Source organism: Anas acuta, chromosome 1, assembly GCF_963932015.1.
Source record: "Anas acuta chromosome 1, bAnaAcu1.1, whole genome shotgun sequence".
Classification (NCBI taxonomy): domain Eukaryota; kingdom Metazoa; phylum Chordata; class Aves; order Anseriformes; family Anatidae; genus Anas; species Anas acuta.
In genome coordinates this window covers 204783966-204806274 of record NC_088979.1, presented here as the reverse complement: position 1 = coordinate 204806274, position 22309 = coordinate 204783966, and the positions used below count along the sequence as shown (strand labels likewise).

The 22309-nt window shown below is 41.9% G+C and overlaps 1 protein-coding gene across 7 annotated transcripts in view; it reads left to right on the top strand.

Annotated features, from left to right (window-relative positions):
- The window catches only part of GOLGB1 (golgin B1), a 61698-nt gene that overhangs the window by 4001 nt on the left and 35388 nt on the right, over positions 1-22309 (top strand). For 6 of the 7 annotated variants that reach the window (XM_068670249.1, XM_068670251.1, XM_068670250.1 and 3 more), the window contains exons 2-11: positions 879-1025; positions 6122-6218; positions 6814-6966; positions 7417-7569; positions 10942-11094; positions 13192-13314; positions 13767-13880; positions 19276-19684; positions 19882-19973; positions 20272-20371. In XM_068670249.1, the coding sequence (XP_068526350.1) occupies positions 6129-6218; positions 6814-6966; positions 7417-7569; positions 10942-11094; positions 13192-13314; positions 13767-13880; positions 19276-19684; positions 19882-19973; positions 20272-20371 (1387 nt within the window). In that variant the 5' untranslated portion in view covers positions 879-1025; positions 6122-6128. Of the gene's footprint in view, positions 1-878; positions 1026-6121; positions 6219-6813; positions 6967-7416; positions 7570-10941; positions 11095-13191; positions 13315-13766; positions 13881-19275; positions 19685-19879; positions 19974-20271; positions 20372-22309 lie in introns of those variants that run through there. The other variant, XM_068670252.1, reaches the window with a different exon arrangement.

The window sequence follows — 22309 nt, the reverse complement described above, 5'->3', positions numbered from 1 at the left end:
TTCCTCTTTCAGGTAGCATTTAAGTTCTATCAATCCTGAATCATGTTATATGTTATTTCATGTAACCTCTCAGCTGCATATTGTGTGTTTGTGATTTTGGGATGTGGCTTAATGGTTAGTAGGAAAATCAGAGTCATCCTCTTCAACTATTGGTGATTGTCACCAATAGGCATTTCTGCCTTTGGCTGACATTTTAGAAATATGCTTTTACCGCTGCCAAGAGAGTAGGGCGTGTTCCTCAATGGAGGACGGTGGGGGTGGTGATTTACAAACCACCTTTATTATTTTTATTCTTTAATAGTTTATTGTTCTTATGAACCATCAGTTTCAGGTCTTTAAATGAGTCTTTTGTATTACTGACTTGGTGACCAGTTAATGCTGAAGGAAGAAATGTCTCGGGTAGAAATTATATAGCCTATATTACTTTGGAGTTCTATGACTTAGACTCATGCAGAGCCAGCTAAGATGTGTGCAAAATGCTAGTACTTTTTTTCACTGACTATCATATTGATACAGAACATGTGCAACATATCTTTATGATGATGGTGTCCTTCTCCAGCAGCAGTGCCATCTCCAGAATTCTTTGCAGGAAAGACTGTCTGAGGCCTGGCTCTTTTTTTTTCTTTTTTTTTTTTCTTCAATAACTGCTTCTTAAGTATTTTATTCTGTAGGCTGCAGAGATTAAGTTCATGCCATTAAGCATTAGGAATCAGTGTGTGTTTGCAAGAATGGGAGAAATTGTGTTTTATGAATAAGGAAGACTTTTCACTTCTTACGTTTATTCCAAATGAGTGATTGTAATAATCCAAGAGTGTGCTGTGTAGGATGAATAATGTGCTTATTTCCTTACTGTTAAATTGTTTTCTTCTCTCCCCAAGAATCTTGGCTCCTGCGACCTGTCAGTATCCAAGAGATTTAAAAAAAAAAGATTGGTGTGAAGGACCTGTGCGTGATGAATAGTACTGTCTGGAAGTCTCTTCACTACTGAATAAGCATACCTCCGAGCTACTCAGTGCATGGAAGAGGTTGGTGTTTTTTCTGCAACTGATACTGAAATGTGCATTATTACTTTTTCTGCAACTGATACTGAAATGTGCATTATTACAATGATTCTATGATTTTCTACTTCTGTAAAATCAGGTAATTAAAAGGTGTGACTGCCACAAAAAGTGTCCTTTCAACTGTCAGTATTTCCATGCTTTAAGTGGCAATGTAATATGAAAGATAAGCTTACAAAGATAAATGGGGGCAAGAATGAGTAGATCATTGTAGCCAGCTTTAGAAGCCTACCTCTAGGTAAAACATCTTGTCAAACTAAAAGGTTCTCTATGGTGGAAATAATTATTCTAATATAAACTAGAGTTTATATCTAATGTGATACTCATATGTCTTACAGTTGGTACAGACAGTTTGTGGTTTTTTTTTTTTGAGAGAGAGAAATGTCAGATGTCCCATGTGGCCTGGTTTTCATAGTATGTTAGAATAATTTATGTCATAAGGGACCTTGGGAGTTCATTTGGTTCAACCCTCTGTTTTTAGCCTGGCTAACTTTAAAGTTAGATCAGGTTGCTGTAAGCCTATTCCAGTGTGGTTTTGTGTGTTTTGTTTTCTTTTGTCACCTTTTGCTGTTTGTTTTTTTTTTTTTCTCTGATTGAAATTTCATATACTGCAACTTGTGTGCACTGACTCGTATCCTTTTGCTGTGCACCTTTTAGAAGTGTCTGGCTCTGTCTTCAACTACCTGATGGATAGAAAACACCATTCTGTGAAAATCATAAAATATCCTGAGTTGGAAGGTACCCACAAGGATCATTGAGTCCAACATTTGGCTCTACATAGGACTAACTAAAATCTAAATCATATGTCTGAGAGTGTTGATCAAACAGTTCTTGAACTCCAGCAGGCTTGGTGCTGTGGCCACTTCTCTGGGGAGGCTGTTCCAGTGAGTGATCACCCTATCAGTAAAGAACCTTTTCCTAATACCCAATATGCACCTCACCTGATGTAGCTTCTTGCTGTTCCTTTGGTCCTTTTCTCTTAAAGGGAAGACAATTATCATATGTCCCTTTTTACCCTCTGTTCTCAAAGCTGAACAAACCAGCATTCTCAGCCTCTCTGTGTCTTGAAATCCAGAACCTGATATTCATGGGAGCTTTCTGCTGTGCTTGCTCCACTTCCTTCCTGACCTTTTTTGTGTACCAAGGAGCCTGAAAGTGGACTCTGTACTTTAAATGTAGTCTTACAAGTGCTGAACAGAAAGGATGAATTGCTTCCCTCAGCCTACTTGGTACAGTCTTACTAATACAAATCAGTATGTACTTGGTCTTCTTTACTGCAAGGGCATACTGCTGATTTACCTTAAACTTATCTGCCGGCATCCCCAGTTTGTCTTCTACAGCACAGTTTTACAGCCGGTTGGCCCCTATTTTGTGCTTCTGCATATGTTTATTCTACCCTGTGTGTAGGATTCTATTTGAAGTTGCTGAACTTCATGAGGTCTATTCTTCTGAACTTCATCAGTCTGTTTCTCTAGCGTGCTGACATTCTTCTGATTGTCAGCTCTGTACTCTGGCTTATCAACTGCTCCTCACAATTTGGAGAATTTTTTTGTGGGTGGATTGCATCCCCTTTTCAGGTTATTAATGAAGATCATATTCCGCCACTTATCCCAAGATGGCAGATTGTGTTGCTGGGTGTTACAGCTGCCGTTTTCTCATTCTTCAGCCCCATTTTTGCTTCTGAGTTTCAAGGAAAGGAAAGAAGGTATACTAAGTGTCAGCCAGGGCATATATGCCCTCTCCAGTCTGTATCTCTCTGTCAAGGTCCTGTCATATATGTGTTATGCAAAGGTCTCCTCTTTCTCATGGGACATACCTTCATCAACTTAAACATCAAGACTGAGTTCACCATTCCCACTAATATAACTAGAAAGTTTGTTTTGAAGGTATTGTTGCCCGTATATATGCATGGCCTGGAAAGAAGTGTCTATTCATGTAAGAGTCAGTTATTCTTTTGAATAACTATAATTCAGTAAACTGGAGTTGGTCTCTCTTCAGTTGTGCCCATTCAGAGGACGAGAAGCTAACGGGCACAAACTGAAGCACAGGAAGTTCTGGCTGAATGAGAGGGCATTTCTTTACTGTGAGGGTGACAGAGAACTGGAACAGATTGCCCAGAGAGGTTGTGGAGTCTCCTTCTCTGGAGATATTCAAAACTCGCCTGGATACCATCCTGCACAATGTGCTCCAGGTGATCCTGCTCTGTGGGGGGTTGGACTAGATGATCTTCAGAGGTCTGTTCCAACCTTGTTGATTCTTTGTCTGTGGTTTTGTAATGACATTGTTAAGGAAGATCAAGAAATGAACTATGAGGGTAAATTGAAATCCTGTATAAATTGTATTTTGCAATAATGCATGTACAGTGGTAAAAATATCATCTTGTCTTAACAATACATCTGCTGATGTGTTTAAAGAATCTGTCTTTTCTTGGTTACGTGATCACTTATGTATTCCTGTGGTGGTCTAACACTGACAGCCAGACACCACAACACTGCTTCCTCACTCTCCCTCCTTGGAAGGACAGGCAGAAAAAATACAATGAAAGAAAGCTTGTGGGTTGAAGTGAGGACAGCGAAATTACCCACCAGTTACTGTCACGGGCAAGGCAGACTCAGCATAAGGGAGATGAATATCATTTATTGCCAATTAAAAATGGACTAGAGCAGTGAGAACTAAAAGCAAACTTAAATACTCCTTCACATCCACCTTCTTCTGCCTCCTCCCTCCAAGCAGCATAGGGGTGTGGGGAATGGAAATTATGGTCAGTTTATAAGGCTTCGTCGCTGCCACTCTTTCATCCTCATTCTTTTTCGCTGCTCCAGCATGGGGTCCCTCCCACAGAATGTAGTCCTTCCTGAACTGATTCTACATGGGCTTCCCACAGACTGCAGTTCTCCAGGAGCTGCTCCAACATGAGTCTATACCATGTGGTGCAGTCCTTCAGGATTTGACATACTCCAGCATGGGTCCTTCACAGGCTGCATCTCCTGCCAGACAATCTAGTACAGCATTGGCTTGTCTATAGAGGCTGCAGTTCTGGCCCAGAGTCTGCCTGCGTGGACTGTCCATGGGCTGCAACTTCCTTCAAGCCGTACCTACCTATTCCACTGTGGGCTGGTTCATGGATATTTGCTCTGCTGTGATACACCATGGGCTGCAGGGGGACAGCCTGCTCTACCATGGTTGTCTCTATGGGCTGCAGGTGATCAGTTCCAGTGCCTGGACCACCTACTCCCCCTCGTTCTTCACTGACCTCGGTGTTTCACCCAACATTTTCTCACTCATCTCTTTCAGCTGCTGTTGTACAGCATTTCTTAACCTTAAACATGCTTTCACATAGGTGCAACTAGTGTTGCTCATTGGCTTAGCTTTGGCCCATGGCGGGTCCCTTTTGGAGCTGGACCAGTTTGTTTGGAACTGGCTCTTACCTAACATGGGGAAGCTTCTGGACTTTTCTCACAGAGGCCACCCCTGCAGCCCCTCCCCCTGCTACCAAAACCTTGCCATGTAAACCCAACACAACTCCTGAGGCTTGGCTTTGGCTTTTCTCTCTGTTGTGGTTTAACCCCAGTTGGCAGCTAAGTACCACATAGTCTCTTGTTCACTCTCCCCATGTGGTATGGGGGAGAAAATTGGAAAGGTAAGTGTGACAACTCATGGTTGAGGTAAAGACAGCTTACTAAATAAAGCAAAACTTTTGTGCACAAGCAAAGTAGAACAAGAAATCAATTTGCTACTTTCCATCAGCATGTTCACCCACTTCCAGGAAAGCAGAGCTCATCACACAGGGAAAACAAACACCATCGCTCCAAACATCTCTGCTGTCCTCCTTGGACAGGCTGAAGAAGTGCGCCCATGAGAACCCAGTGAGGTTCAGCAAAGCCAGGTGCAAGGTGTTGCACTTGAGCTGGGGCAATCCAAGGTATTTATATAGACTGGGAGAAGAGGAACATGAGAGCAACCTTGCGGAGAAGGACTTGGGAGTCCTGATGGACGAGAAGCTGGACATGAGCTGGCAGTGCGCACTTGCAGCCCGAAAGGCCAACTGTGTCCTGGGCTGCATGAAAAAAGGGGTGGCCAGCAGGGAGAGGGAGGTGATTGTCCCCCTCTACTTTGTTCTTGTGAGATCCCACCTGGAATACTGTGTGCAGGCCTGGGGCCCCTAGCACAAGGATATGGAACTCTTGGAACGGGTCCAGAAGAGGGCCACTAAGATGATCAGAGGGCTGGATCACCTCTCCTATGCAGAAAGGTTGAGGGAACTGGGCTTGTGTAGCTTGGAGAAAAGAAGGCTCCAGGAAGACCTCATTGCGGCCTTCCAGTACTTGAAGGGAGCATATAAACAGGAGGGGGTACACCTGTTTACATGTGTTGGTAGTGATAGGACAAAGGGGAATGGTTTTAAACTAAGGCGGGAGATTTAGGTTGGAAATTAGGAGAAAGTTTTTTCATTAAGAGGGTGGTGAGGCCCTGGAACAGGTTGCCTAGGGAGGTTATAGATGCCCCGTCCCTGGAGGCATTCAAGGCCAGGCTTGATGCAACTCTGGGCAGCCTGCTCTAGTGGTTGGCAACCCTGCCCAGATCAGGGGGGTTGAAACTAGATGATCTTTAAGGTTCTTTTCAACCCAGGCCATTCTATGATTCTTTACTCTAGTTTTTATTGCTGAGCATGAAGTCATATAGTAAGGGATATTCCTTTGGTCGTTTCAGGTCAGTTGTCCTAGCTGCATCCTCTCCAGTCTCTTGTGTGCCTCCAGCCTTGTTGCTGGTAGGACAGCATAAGAAACAAGGTCCTTTACTCTATGTAAGCACTACTCTGCAACCATGAAAAGCATTGGTGTGTTACCACCGCTATTTTCATCAAAAATCCAAAACACATTCTCATAGAAGCCTGTACAAAGAAAATTAACTCTGTCCCATCCAAAACCCTCTCTTGGCAGATGAGATGTATTCTCTGTAAGACTGGTTTCCTCTGTAACACTGAAAATCAGCCTGGAGGGATACCTGCTTTATCCTAGTCAGTTTTGACTGCAACTGTATTCTGACTCTTTGTTTTGTTTCAGGCTGAAGATGCTGAGCCGTTTGTCAGGTTTAGCAAATACTGTTCTACAGGAGTTCTCAGGTGATGGTGGAGATGCGGTTACTGAATCCTCTGTGACTGTAAGTATGTTGTAGTGGAAAGGTTTTCACATCTTATTGAGAGTTAGTTGGGGAGTGTAAAGTATTTGGTTTCATTGAAAACCATTTCCTGTTTCTTTGCAGCTGAGTGCTAGACTGAACTGGCATTCCACTCTGTTTCCTGTATTTCTGACCTCTTAAGTCAACACTTCTGCGATGAAGACAATAATCTTAGTTTCAGCATCTCATCTAGAAAAAAAAACTTTCTGAGTGAAGAAAGACTTATAAGAGTGCTAAATATTCTGTATAGTATAAAAGGGAGCTCTGCATAATTGGGTTACAGTGGGAGGGTTGATCTACATGTTGCTCTCTGATACCTGAGACAGTGCAGAACATGCGAGGCATCTTCCCCAAACTGTTTCAGATTTGCTGTTGTGTTTAGCAATTTTTTTTTTCTTGTATATTTTTTGTCAAGGCTATCCCGAACTTTTCTTCTGGTTTCATGTAATTGCATACAGTTCTGTAGGCTGCATGAAAGAGTGCAGCGTTTAGGAATGGCACTGAAGATACCATTTGGATGCTATACTTCAGTCTCTTTAGACTTCTTTCCTCCAGAGCGCTCATTTCACTATTTCAGGTACAAACTTCAGAGTCAGGAGCAGAAAGCGTGGAGGAGGCACCTGGGGAGTTACTGGAGCGCCTAGCTCAAACAGAAAAACTAGTTGTCCAGCTGAAAGATTTGATCCGAGAAAAGGATGCCCTGCTCCAGCAAAAAGAAACCATACTCAAGGTATAATTTCTTTCAGTGGGGACTTGGGAACAAGAGTGAAATTCTGCATCACCTTTCTGTGCGAGTCAGTCTCTGTTTTCTTCCAAGCCTTAGAGATGTCTGCACTACTAAATGCATCAATTTCAGAGAATGATTGAATTCCAAAGAATGTGTGCTAACCAATGAGATGTAGGATTACACTTAGCTTAGGTGTAGTTGCCTTAGAGTAGACACACTGCATGCCATGTATTTTGTCTTGGAGCTCCTCTGTGCCCACATGGAGTCCTCATATATACTTTTATACTAGTATAAAAAAATACTAATGTCTCTTGTGATTTTTTTTTCCACTTCAGAATCTCTGAGACAGAATGGGCTGTATTGCAGCCATCCAGCGGTCCAGTGGTTTTATGGCATTTAACCAAAGATACGTATGTATTTTAAGCATAATCCCTTTGAATCCTTCTTTTACAGGAAGAGCGGGAGGCTGCAGATGCAAAACTGATGAAGCTGAAACTTCAGGCCAAAGCCAAACTGGCATCTCTGAACAAACGCATTGAGGAGTTGACAGAGAAAGGATCACCAATGCCTGCACAGACCTTATCAGAAGAGCAATTGTATTCTAAGGTTGGGAGAACAGCACTACTTAAAAGATGTTAGCCTCTAGATATAGTCTGGTATTCTCCTACGTCTTAGGTCCCAGTGATCTAGTAGGGCCTATCTCTGTTATTAGCAGGTCATTCATAGTTCCAGCAAAGATGTCTGTCCTGTAGGAAGCTGGTCTGTCCAGCTTTCTAGTACTACAGACATCCTTGGGGTGCACAGCTTGATGTCCTCAAGGGTATGGGCCAGTTTCACTTTGCATACCTTTCCCATATCTTTGGTAATCTGTTACAGTTAAGTTTTTCCCTGTAGAAATCACATCTGTGTCTAAGCTGTAAGTTTCAAAAGATTACCTGTCATGTAAGTACAGAAAAGGAAAGATGAGGCTGGCTGGAATACAAGAACAAGAAGGTCATTAAATTTGAAAGGCAGTAACTTAAATGTAAGAAGAAAATATTTCCAAGCCATGTAGCTTGCTGTGCTACCTCAAAGTTCTATGATTAACAAGACCTATTTATATAAAACTGGGTAAAAGTAGGGAGAAAGAGTGTAGAGAGAAATAAACTACAAGCTAGAAAGAAGCTATTAGCTACTAGCTAGAAATTATCATGGGAGTTGGCAATTTTTGAAAAATTTTGAAATCGTTCCGCTGACCACATACTTTTTTCTTTAAAATGTTAATATGACTAGGCAAGGGAAATGTGATAGAAGTCCAAACAGATCACAGGACATTGGAATCATAGAATCATTTAGGCTGGAAAAGACCTCTAAGATCATCAAGTCCAACTGTTAACCACGTACTGTCAAGTCTAGCTCTAAACCATGTCCCTGTACTGTGACGTGCCCATCTACACGTCTTTTGAAGACTTTCAGGGATAGTGACTCAACTACTTCCCTGAAAAATGTGTTCCAATGACTCCCAACCCTTTCAGTGAGGACTTTTTTTTTTTTTTTTTTTCCTAATATCCAGTTTAAACCTGCCCTGGTGCAAGTTAAGGCCATTTCATCTTGTTCTATTGCTTGTTGCCTGGGAGAAGAGACTGAAACCCCCCCCATCCTGCTACAGCCTCCTTTGAGGTAGTTGTAGAGAGCAATAAGGTCTTCTCTGAGCCTCCTTTTCTCTAGACTAAGTAAGCCCAGCTCCCTCAATGGTTCCTTATAAGATTTGTTCTCTAGACTCTTTACCAGCTTTGTTGCCCTTCTTTGGACATACTGCAGTACCTCTATGTCCTTGTTGTGTGTGAGAGACCCAAAACTGAACACAGTGTTTGAGGTGCAGCCTCACCAGAGCTGAGTACAGGGGTTCAATCACTTCCCTAGTCCTGGTGGCTATGCTATTGCTGATGTGAGTCAGGATGCTCTTGGCCTTCTTGACCAAGTGAGCACACTGCTGGCTTACGTTCAGCTGGCTATTGAGCAATACCTCCAGGTTCCTTTTCTGCCAGGCAGTTTTCCATGAACTCTACCCCCAGCCTGTAGTGTTATAGGGGGTTGTAGTGCCCCAAGTGCAGGATCTCACCTTGTTCAACCTCATACAGCTGGCCTCAGCCCATCAATTCAGTCTGTTCAGATCCCTCTGTAGAGCCTTCCTGCCCTCAGGAAGATCAATGCTGCCACCCAACTTGGTGTTGGCTGCAAATTTACTGAGGTTACACTTGATCCCCTTGTCCGTTTCATTGATAAAAATACTAAAGAGAACTGGCTGCAGATGGTGGCTTGATTACACTAGAGAAGATAAGGGCTAATAGAAACGTTGAAAAAAAGATCAAAAGATTATGGAAAATGTTAAAAGGTGAGTGTAAGTGATATTTAATGGTGAACTGTCAGGTAAAGAGTGGCTATTAATTGAAAATAACATGAAATACAATCCAGTCATTGGTCACAGCCAAAACAGATTCACTAGGAGAAGGACCCGTTTAACAAATGTAATTTCCTTTTATGACAAGGTACCCACCTAGCTGACCAAGGGAAGCCAGTTGATGTAATCTTTTTGGATTTCATTATTTGACTCAGAAATAACTTGCCAAATATTTTGTTTTAAGGCTATGCCTACTGAGAAGCTACAGATTCCTTTATAATTATTTACCTAAGAAGATGCTGCCTTGAGTAATGGTGATATTTCCAAGGCAGATATCCTGTTACTTGAAGGAAAAAAAAAAAAAACACATTCAGGTTAGGGTTGCATGTTGTGTTGAACATAAGTGGTTCAACTAGGAAATCATGAGGGATCTACACTGCAAAACTTTTTTTTTTTTTTTTTTTTTGTCTTTTTTCTCCTCTCCATGACAGGGGCTTTCTCCTCCCTGTAATAACCCCAGGCACCAGTACCTGCTGGGGCTACTCAGCTGGAAAGCAGATCTGCAGAAAAGGACCACGGACTTCTGGTAGACACCATAGACACCAAGTTGAACTTGAGTCAGCAATGTGCCCTTGCTTCTAAGAAGGCTAGTGGCTGCATTAGGCAAATTACCACCAGCAGGTCGAGAGAGGTGATCCTTACCCTGTACTCAGTACAAGAGAGACCTAGACATAAAATCACAGAATGGCTTGGGCTGGAAGGGACCTTAAAGAACATCTAGTTCCAAATGCCTGCCATGCACAGAGATGCTGCCCACTAGATGAGGCTGCCCAGGGCATCATCCAACCTGATGTCAAACACCTCCAGGGATGGGGTATGTACAGCTTGCAGATGCAGGACCTTGCGCTTGGCCTTATGAACCTGTACAAACCTTCATGAGGCTCTCAAGCCTCTCATGGTCCCTCTGGATGGCTTCCCTTCCCGCTAGCATGTTGACCACACCATACAGCTTGGTGGTATTGGCAGGCTTGCTTGTGCACTGTCCATTTCAGTGACAAAGAAACTGACACGTGAAGAACATCAGTCATTACTGATCTCCACTTGGACATTGAGCTGTTGACTGCAACACTTTGAGTGCAATCATCCAGCCAATTCATTACCCACCAAGCAGCTCATCTGTCAAATCCATAGCTCTCCAGTTTAGAGACAAGGATATCATGTGGGCCAGTATCCAATTCTTTGCACGAGTCCAGATAGATGATGTCAGTTGCTCTTCCCCTATCTGCTAATGCTGTAACCCAATTGTAGAAGGCCACCAGATTTGTCAATGCAAATACTTAGGAAACACTTCCCAATTAAAGACATCTTGTACATACCTATATAGAAACGAGGAAAAATGTTACTTTATGAAAACTAACTTCATTTTAATAAACAAAGAATAAGTAAAGAAACAAAAAATGATTTATGATTAGGAGTAAAGAGTGATGTAGCGTTTCATGTTCGTTTTCTTTTGTTTATTTTTAAAATTGAGCAGTAATACTAATCAGTTTTCTTTCTTGTGTTTTTTTCTTCTAAATTCTTTCTTCTTGCAATATCAGAGTAATCAAAATACAAATGAAGGGCATAGAGATGAAGCCAGAGGACTAATAGAGCAGCTCAGGACACAAGAGGATACTGTTCAGGATCTGAAGGAACAGCTGGCTCTAGCCAAGATGAATCTTAATGATGCTGAAATCAAGTATGCAACACAGGTACACAAAAAGGCTTTTATTTTTCTGTGTTTCTCACTCCACCACTGACGCTGGCATAATTTAGGATAGTTGTTCCAGAGGGCATGGTGCTGCTTAGGGTATATGGCCAAATATGGCAGTCTTGACAGAAGTGAGGTTACCGTAGCTCCATGATCCCAGGTCCAGCCTGAGAATGCAATTTCTGGCAGAAAATTCCTGACAGACTCGGACTCCCCTGGTCCCTCCAATTGCTAACTCTGTACCTGCCTTGGAGAGGTACAGGCATACTAATGGACATACATAACATACACTAATGCACACCCTGACCAGGACTCTTTTGGTCTTTCCAGTAGCCAGCTCCCTGTCGTCTCACCCTCAGAGACATGCAAATACACAAAGGCAGGTCTTGCTCTTAGAGAACCTCATCAGGACCCAGTGGTGACTCTGGTAGCTAGCTAAAGCTCCCCTGACCATCCAGTTGTCAAGGCTGCTTGTGGTCTTGTCTTTGGGCACCATATACCCTCTGTCCTGGCTCCCAGGCCTCTTCACCTACTTGCCAGATAGTCTGGCTTTGTATTAGCTAGTGAACATACGCTCATTTGCATGCTGACACTTGCTACAGTTGCTGGCACCACAGACACATGGGCCCTTTGACCCACAGTCTGATTCTAGTCACTGGTACTCAGACCTCAGACCTCTCTCCCCCAATACACACACGTGCACACTGGATAGAGGGTGCTTCCCACAGAAGAGAAAAAGAGAAATGGACTTTTATAAGAAGATGAAACAAACTGCTGATCAGGCACAGGGCATGGTGACCTGGTTTCAGTTAGAACAGAATTAATTTTCTTCCTAGTAGCTGGTGGAATGCTGTGTTTTGGCTTAGGATGAGAAGAGTGCTGATAACACCCCAATGCTTTAATTGTTGCAGAGCAGTGCTTATTACTAAGCCAAGGACATCTCAGCCTTTTGCTCTGTCCTGCCAACGGGCAGGCTGGGGGTGCAGTAAGAGTTGGGAGGGGACAGACCCGGGACAGGTGACCCAAACTAGCCAAAGGGGTATTCCATCCCATCTGACGTCATGCTAAACAATATATAGGGGTGGCTAGCCGGGGGGAGGTGGAGGCACCGCAGGTAAGGCGTGTGTGTAAACAGTACACACACAACTGATTTTTATTTTTATATACCTTTACTGCCCTTTTTTTTTCATGCTTGTTCCTCTCCAAATACCCTAGGTCCATCAATTTCCCTGCCCTTGCTTCCTCTTCTAAACATCCCATAATAAGTCTTGCACAATCCCAGAATTGCAGTCCTCTTTGGCTGCTTCCAGTAATACATCCTGTATCCCTAGGCAGTAACCACTGCTAACAGTGCTCTGCTGTTATGTCTCACGCTTGAATAATGGGAGTGATGGCTCTCTGAGGAGGAAGTACTACGGAAGCAGCCCTTGGAAGGGTGTCCCTTACTCTGAGTCAGAATTTGGTTTATTGTCTGCCTGCTGTTGTGCTTCTAGGCTTGTGTAGGTGGGCTTATTGTTGTCCTATGATGGGCTTTGGAGCAGCTGGGACACAGTATTATTTTTGACTCCCACACCTGCCATTGACTCTCTCTGCTCTGCCATGGATGCATAGATAAGCTTTTTATCACATAACTTAACAGCTGTTGCTGCTATTGTATTTATTTATAACATGATTTATGTTAATACTACCGATGTCAGTTTTAGGTTTTGGTGTGTGAAATAGACTGTGTCCTATGCAAATACAAAACCAGAAGTTTTATGAAGTTGCACTTATGTAGAAATTACATCTTTTATAATTCTGTGTAGTTGTAAATGAAAATTCTACATTTTCTGCTTTCTGGAATCTGAAATATCAGTTAATGTATATATATTAGAAGGTTAAAGATACCATGTAACCAAGGTGACATAAAGGATTACCAAGCTGAAGACATCATCACACATACATGTGGTGTTCTGGTGTTGAAAGCTGGCATGCACATTTGTTAAGTTCATAACTTTCTTGTTTGTTTTTGTTGTTGTGCAGGTTTTTGTTTGTTTTTGTCTTTTTTGTTGTTTGTTTATATATATATATATATATATATTGTGTCTTATGTTTTCAGCTGAGTCACTTGCAGAAAGTAATTGAGGAGAAGGAAGCTTTCCTAAAAGAGCAGGTTCAACAGCACCAAGCTGAATTGCTGAAGATAGCAGCTGAGTCAAATCTGGATGTAGAGATGCAGCAGGTATATTTGTCATAATAATCTTATGAAGGTGAAGAGAAAATAAAATAATTTTTATTAGTCTGAGGACTCACTGGGAAGGCAGTTCTCAGCAAAGTAAGTCAGAAGGGACGAGAAGGGGTTTGATTTGATTGTCTGCTTTTCTTGGTTGTTTATTTTTAGGATGCTATCTTTGACTTTCAGAGTTCCAGCTGCAATGTGCTGATTTGCTATAAAACCTTCCCTATCACAGTTAAGAAGTACTCATTTATTGTGCTCTGTTTCCCTATTTGTGAAACAGTGGTGTGCTCTTCTTACTGTACCATGGTTCCAGAATAAATGTCAATAAAGAACAAAGTTATTTAGGCTGTAAAATTAACTGTGTTATGAAAAGTAGGTCTATGGATGAAATAAGGGAATCTAGCCTTCTTATGTTAGCCTCTCAGATTACTGTTACAGTGCTGTCTCTCTTACAGAACCTGCATACACTTCAGAGAAAGCTACAGGAAAAGGAAACAGCTCTGCTAGAACAAACTCAGATGGTAGAATTTCTGCAGCAGGAATTGCATATGGCTGAACAACAAAAACAGGTACTTTTTCATGTTTTGCTTATTATTTGCTTTACTGTCATGTCTCTTTAGTGGAGTCATAGAATCATAGAATGGCTTGGGTTGGAAGGGACCTTAAAGATCATCTGGTTTGAACCGCCTGCCATGCACTGGGATGCCACCCCACTAGATCAAGCTGTCCAGGGCCACATCCACCTCCAGGGATGGGGCATCCACAGCTTCTTTGTGCAACTTGTTGCAGTGCCTCACCACGCTCTGAGTGAAGAATTTTCTCCTAACATCTAATATAATTCCTCCTCTTTTAGTTTAAAGCCATTCACCCTTATCCTATTAGTATCTGCCTGAGCAAAAAGATGCTCTCTACCTTTTTAATAAGCCTCCTTTAAGTATTGGAAAGCTGCAGTGAGGTCTCCTTAGAGCCTTCTCATCCTCAGTTTGAACAGACCTCATTCTCTCAGCCTTTCTTCATAGGGGAAGTGCTCCACTCCAGCCCTCTGATCATCTTTGTGGCCTTTCTCTGGACCTGCTCTAACAGGTGGACATCCTTTTTGTTGTGGGGGTCCCAGACGTGGATGCAGCACTCCAAGTGGGGCTTCAGACAGGCAGAGCAGAGAGGGCCAAATCACCTCCCTTGACCTGCTGGCCCCTCCTCTATTGATACAGCCCAGGATGCAGCTGTTCTGGGCTGCAAGCACACACTGCTGGCTCGTGTCAAACTTTTCGTGCACCAGACTGAACGCGGTGGACTGGACTTTTGTCAGTAGCCAGTTACCAGATCAGCTTATTTCTGACACCAAGTTTCCAGCATGAAATCAAGCTGGCAACTCCCTCAGCTCGGAGAGAAAAAATGTTAATTCTTGGATAAGAGGCAATTTAGTCTGAATGGGGAATCACGTGGTTGTTACCTCAAAATTAAGATACTCCTCCCTTTCAAAGAAGAGGACACATTATTTTTTGGTTCCGGAAAAGAAAACAAAATGATTACTACTATACAGAAAAGATTTCAAAATATTGCTATTAAAAATTACTATACACACTTTCTAACCTTACTTCTGGCTTTATGCTCAGCCTTGTACAGTCTCCCCAAAAGTTAATGGATTCTGCCTGGTTGAGGATAAGGGCTTACAGCAAGTTGACAGCATCACAAATCTCCAAACAGGAGGAATTTTGTGTCCGTGGCTTATTCCTCAATCCAGGATCCACTTGGAGTTATTTTTATGTTTGCTAAAATGGTTTTACACTTTGTTTTGTCTTCATTAGACAACAAGTTCATGCTGCATCTGATTTTACTATACGTGGTGTGTTTTATGTCGTAGAGATAAAATGATATTGTCTACATGTCATGCTTTATGTCATCAAATAGAGTTCTATTTCTTTGTCTATTTTGTTACTACTCTGTCCAATTTTCTCCAGTTCTCAGTGTGCATTTTTTCAACTGACCACTGGTGAAATGTTTATAGCCTTGGGGTCTCCAGTTCCAATGTGTGCCTCACCTTCTGTCATTCCCTGCCTTCACGTACTTCCCTGCATCCCATTCTGTGTTCCTGCTTCTCAATGCCTCTGCTGTCTCACCAGGCCTACACTTTTCTACTCTACACTGTTAGTCATACCTATTTCATTTTACAAAGAGTAGGTCTTTGTAGCTGCTATCTATTACAGAAAAAATAAAAAAGCTGCAATAATACCATATGAAGATAAGTAAAACAAATTTTGCTTATTTACATGGTAAGAAGAAAAATTTTTATAGCTAAACTAAGTAAAATCATTTCCAGGAATTTAAGGCATGGGCAGACAGCAGGCTTGATGAGCCTTGTTCCTGAGGACTTGTAAATACAATGTAAAGCTTTGAGCCCTGTTACTAGTAGTGTCAATGCTATATTATTGGACTACAAGGCTCTGTAACGATTAATCTTGGTCTGTTCTCCCACGTGCCTGGTGACAGGATGAGGGGGAATGGGCTTAAGTTGCGCCAGGGGAGTTTTAGGTTGGATCTTAGGAAGAACTTCTTTACCGAAAGGGTTGTTAGACATTGGACCAGGCTGCCCAGGGAAGTGGTGGAGTCACCATCCCTGTAAGTCTTTAAAAGACGTTTAGATGTAGAGCTTAGGGATATGGTTTAGTGGGGACTGTTAGTGTTAGGTCAGAGGTTGGACTCGATGATCTTGAGGTCTCTTCCAACCTAGAAATTCTGTGATTCTGTGTGATTCTGTGATTCTGTAATCTGGTTTTGTGGCTAGCTATAGATTTTCCAGGTGATAGTTTTTTAGGGGGCTCTAGCCACCACACTAACATGCGCATCTGCACTCAAATTGAACTTTTTCTAAGGCAGGTTTTAGAGCTACAGGTCTCTGTGCGTTGCTTACAGTTGGTCCAGCCAAGCAATAGGGCTAAAGATGCTTCGGAAGACCTCTCTAGCAGTGTCGTTTATGTGCATGTGAACAGGGACAAAATCTAACCACACTGTGCACTGCTGTCTCGTGCATTCAAAGCTGACAAATACACAGTGCTTCACCTAAGACAAAAGTACCTAGCATGGTGCTAATATAGCTACACTGTTCTGGACTACAGTGTCCTGGCCAGATCAAAGGCAGATGTTCTTTGGTGCAACTTCCTAAGGACTTGGTAGTATGACACAGCTTCTGCAATGGTATTGGCTCTTACCTAATCATTTTGGAGTGTGAATAAAATGAGATCAAGTCTCTGCATATATGACTATATATACATATGCCCCTTGAGATGAGATCCCTTAAAAGATTTGTTTGCAGATGTATGATGAGTACCTTTTTTTTCCCCCTCAATAACACAACTTCTGAAAATCTCCACCGTCCAGAATGACCTTCTGCTTTATCAGTCTCGTGGGAGAGTGGTGCAGTACATCAGTTGCGCTTCTGGTCAAACAAGCAGATATTTAACAAACTAATTTTTAAGCTCAAATGCTCATCGTTTCTACATACAAACAAAAGAGACCTCTACTGTTGTCACTGGTTGTGCTGTTCTCCAGTGTCCTTAGTTAATTCAAGCTTTGAACATTAATATTGTTCTTCCTGGAGAAATGATAGATTTTATTATAAATATCCTTGGTCTCAAAGCAATATCTAATTCTACCACCTCTCGTCCTTTATTTATTTATAATTATGCTCTATCAGAACACAACAGGTTGATCTACTTCCAGATCTGTTGGTCAGGCTTTGAAAGGTCTCAAGGTATTTGTAGGAAGCAAATGTGAGCTGATTCATTGTCTTGTACATTTGGAGAGAAGCAGAAAGAAATTGATTTCTAACCAAAATGCTGGAAACTTCTTGAATATTTTGGAAATAGTTTCTTCCTGTTTAGATCTTGAAGACAATGAACAAAGAAGCATGTTTATTTTGGTGATTCTTCTTGGTAATGTACATGTATTTTGTTATTATCATTATTATTACAGAATTTGCATAAGGTGTTTAGTGGATGAAATGTAGTTTTGATGAGGAGGCAAAAAAACACTTTTTGTTCCTTTCATGTATATTGGTTGAAGAGCTCTGATTTTCAATATGTTTTGTAAACGTAATTTGGAGCTCTTTCACAATGGCTTTCTTCTGACCCCTTATAGCCCAGTCCCCAGTGGTAGAGTAATGCTAGATTACAATACAGTTTACAAGTAAGCAAAATGCTATGGACCTCTTCTCATAGGAGTCACCATAATGAATCAGAATTGTAGCCTGCCCAATAATTCCTCCAGCAATGGCCAGGACTCCTGTCTTGCTTCAGTCACATGCCGAGAGAAAATATTTCCTACCTGATACCCAGATGTCCCTGATGGACATCTGTTTTGTAAGCCTTCATAGCTTCTACACACACACACTCCGCAAAGCCTGTCCAGTGCTGAGCCTCATTTTGGAAACTTTTTTCATTTCTTTAAAAGTTTTATGCAGCACTCTATTTTCTTGTTCATGTATCCCAACCAGGCACAGTGGTGGGACCTCTTACTATCAAGAAGAGGTGAGGAACCTCAGTGAACTGACTTGTACTCACTGTTGTTTTTACTGCTTGCCAGAGAGTTTTGTGGAGTGGTAGCATGGATACCTGTCGTGGTTTAACCCGGCCGGCAGCTAAACACCACGCAGCTGTTCGCTCACCCTCCCCCCTCCCTCTCTGGGACGGGGGAGAGAAATGGAAAGTGAAGCCCGTGAGTTGAGATAAAGACAGTTTAATAAGACAGGAAAATAATAATAATAATAATAATAATAATAATAATAATAATAATAATAATAATAATAATAATAATACAATGATGATAATAGTACTACTACTAATAATGTGTACAAACAAGTGATGCACAATGCAATTGCTCACCACTCGCTGACCGATGCCCAGCCTAACCCCGAGCAGTCCGGTGCCCCTCCCCCCAGCTAGCCACCCCTATATATTGTTTAGCATGACGTCAGATGGGATGGAATACCCCTTTGGCCAGTTTGGGTCACCTGTCCTGGGTCTGTCCCCTCTCAGCTCTTACTGCACCCCCAGCCTGCCCGTTGGCAGGACAGAGCAAAAGGCTGAGATGTCCTTGGCTTGTGTAAGCACTGCTCTGCAACAATTAAAACATCGGGGTGTTATCAGCACTCTTCTCATCCTAAGCCAAAACATAGCATTCTACCAACTACTAGGAAGAAAATTAACTCTGTTCTAACTGAAACCAGGACAATATCTTCATGGCACGGTTGTTAGGGTCTCCTGATTCCTCTTCCACGCTCTGAATCCCCTTGTGCCCATTATATGGTCATCAGGAGATCCAGGTATACCTACATCCTAAGGCCATGGGCCATGCGGTGGAAGCTTCTCTTCCTACCCATAGTGTAAAGGGAGCTCCTCATCAACCTCCTCCGGAAACTAAATATGTTGATCATCCATAGGCCCAGGAGAAGGAAATTTGGTGAACTTCCTTCTCTACGCTGGGCATTGTGTAGAGTGCTCTGTCACTTATGGTTTCCTTTTTCAGCATTTTTAACCCAATTTCACATGCACACTTTTGTTCCATTTGTTAATTGTCCTCCTTAATTCTCCTTTTTCTGTTGTCGTGCTTCTTCCCCTTTTTGGGAAGCTTTCTTTCCTCTAAAACAGAATTCATGGTAACCGTTCTACTGTTTTCTTCTTGTCTATTCCCCTGCAGTAAATTTAGATTTTTCTTTTCTTTAGTTTTGGGAGTTGAACTGAAATTGTGAGTTCATGTTTACCCCAGCTTTATGTCCTTTCAAGAAGGATGTAGTAGGGCAGGTTCTCTCTAAGAAACTGAGATTTCTCTCATGTTTATTTCATTTGTTCTGCTACTTAAATATCTGAGGAGGATATAATGGCAATTTTAAGATTTACTTCAGGTATTTTGCTTTGGTGCTGAATTGATCTAGATAAGAGTTAAATTAATTTCCATATCTTTTTACAGATGTTACAAGATCAATGCCAGAAGATGTCAGCGGATCTAAGCTCTCTGAAAGATGTGCTAGATGTAGAGAGACAAGAGTCTCAGAGTCTTAGAGAGAAAATGGAGATGGAACTAGCCGAGAGGAAGCTGTCCTGCCATCACTTGCAGGAGGAGGTACAGTGTCTCTCAGAACAGCTACAAGAGGCAAGAATGGCGCAAGTGGAATTAGAGAGATATAGAGGACTAGAGAAGAAACAAAGGCAGGAGGTGGAAGAGAAAAACCTACAGATCGGTTGTCTTAAGGTGGCTGAACAAGAGCTCCAGTCTAGCTATGCTGCCCTTGTAGCTGAAAATGATAAGCTGAAACAGGATGTTGACCAACTGTTGATGCTGTCTGCTGAAAACAGTACTACAATAAAGAAACTACAGGGTGAGTAAGCATGGTATTTTGGTGAAGCAGATTTTCAAGAACCGAAGGATATCTGGGTTGCCTTCTACTTGACTTTGCTTTTATGATGAGTCATAAGAAAATACAGAGATTCCATGTACTATAGTGCATACATGTAAACTGGGTATATTTCAGCAAAAAAGGTACACCTTAACTCCCTTTTTTCCTTCCTCCTTTAGATGAACTTATACAGAAATCTGAAGAATTTGTATGCTGTCAGAATAAGCTGAAATCCTGGCCAGTGTTGGAGGTCTCTGAATTGAAGAAAGAGGTATGGTATTTTCATAAGTCTTGTAAAATTTTCCCATATGTTGAGGAACTGAAACAGAGTGAAATGTTTAAAATTTCTTTTTAATGTGGTGTTGCTTCAGAAAGATTGTTTTGGGTTCTCTCAGCTCATGGGCAGACATGTTATGACTATAAGATGCTGGGCAAAACTAGGACACAATCTGACTAATTCAGAAGTTGCCAACTGATATGTTAAAGGGCTAACTGAAAAATCAAAGACTAATGCTTTTGTAAAAATTGTATGCAAACTTGTCTCTCTCCTCCATCCTATGTTTAAACAGGATGAAACAACTTCACAGGAAAAAATGATACAGAAGGAAGATGGGACTGAGACTTTACTACTATCCACAGAAAACTTGGAAAGACAGAAGACTGAAGAGGGTATAATTATCCTCCTTCTTATCTATTTTAGAAAAAAACATGTCCACAGTTACTGGTTCAATATGCTTTTGTTGACAAGATCTTAAAAAATGCTAATTCTTTCCGGTTGTTAAAAGTAGAATTTATTAACTCATATACTGAAGGGTTCAGGCAGCACCTCTAGCTAATAGAATTAGAACTAAGATGAATCATAGAATCACAGAATAATTTATGCCGGAAGTTATCTCAGGCAGACTGTAGTCAAGCTTCCTGTTCAAAGCAGGGTCAGCTATGAGATCAGACCAAGTTGCTGAGGCCTTTGTCTAGTCAGGTCTTGAAAACTTCCAGGATGATGACTATACAACCTCCTGGGCAGCCTCTTCTGACACTTCACTGTCCTCATGGAAGAAATGATTTTTATGATATCCAGTTGGAACCTATTTTGTTTCAGCATATGCCTGTTGTCTTACATCCTCGTAACTTGCACCACTCTAAAAACCCTGGCTTTGTCTTCTCAAGAACCTCTTCACAGGTGTTGGAAGGCTTCTTTTAGGTGTCTACAAAGCTGCATCTTATCCAAGCTAAATAAGCCCTGTTGCCTCAGCCTCTCCTCACATGACCATCTCAGTGGTCTTCTAAGCTTGCTTCGGTTTATGTTCTTTATTTCAGAGTGGTTAGGCATTGGAAGGGGTTGCCCAGGGAGGTGGTGAAGTCACCATCCCTGGGGGTGTTTAAGGAAAGGTTCAATGTGGTATTTAGGGACATGGTTTAGTGAGTAACTGAACTGAGTATTCAGTTTTGGGCCCCACTCTACAAGGACATTGGGGTGCTGGAGTGTGTCCAAAGGAGGGCAATGAAGCTGGTGAAGGGTCTAGAAAACAAGCCTTATTAGTAGTGGCTGAAGGAACTAGGGTTGTTTAGCCTAGAGAAAAGAAGGCTAAGGGGAGACCTTATCATACTCTACAATTACCTTAAAGGAGGTTGTAGCGAGGTGGGTATTGGGCACTTCTCCCAAGCACCAAGTGATTAGACAAGGGGAAATGGTCTCAAGTTGAAACAGAGGAGGTTTAGGTTGGATATTAGAATAAATTTATTTACTGAAGGGGTTGTGTGGCATTGGAATAGGCTGCCCAGGGAAGTAGTTGAGACACCACCTGTGAAGGTCTTCCAAAAACGTGTATATTTAGACCTTAGACATGTTTTAGTGGTGGACATTAGTACTAGGTGAACAGTTGGACTAGATGATCTTAGGTCTTTTCCAACCTGAATGATTCTATGATTCTTTCTACCAAGAGGATACATTTTGTGATTTTTCCAAGAGACCAAAGTAAGGCACACCAGCTTGCAGTTTTCCAGATCATCTTTTTGTTCCTTTGTTTGAAGTACTTTGAATGTTGTTTGAAAATACAACATTTGTATTTTTTCAGTTACTGTAGACCCCAGTTTCCATAACTGATCATTGCATCAGTGAACAAGGGAAGAACAACTGTTATCATCTACCTGGATTTCTATAATGCCTTTCTAGTCCCCCACAGCACTCTTGCTTCAAAATTGGGTAGCTAATGGTTTTGATGGACAAACTGATAGATGGATAAGGAATTGACTGGATGACAGCATCCAAGGAGTTACAGTCAATAACCCAGTGTTCAAATGGAAACCAGTAATGAGTGCTGTCTCTTAAGGGTCTGTACTGGGACCAATACAATATAACATTACTAATAAAATCAATAGTGAAATTGAGTGCAACCTCAAAAAGTTTGCGGATGACATCAGGCTGAATGGTGCGGTTGATACACTACTGGGAAGGGATGCCATCCAGAGGGACCTTGACAGGTGTGATAACTGTGCCTATATAAACCTCATGAAGTCCAACAAAGTCAAGTAGAAAGTCCTGCACCTGGATCACAGCAATCCCCAACATCAGCATGGAATGGATGATGAAATGATTGAGAGTAGCCC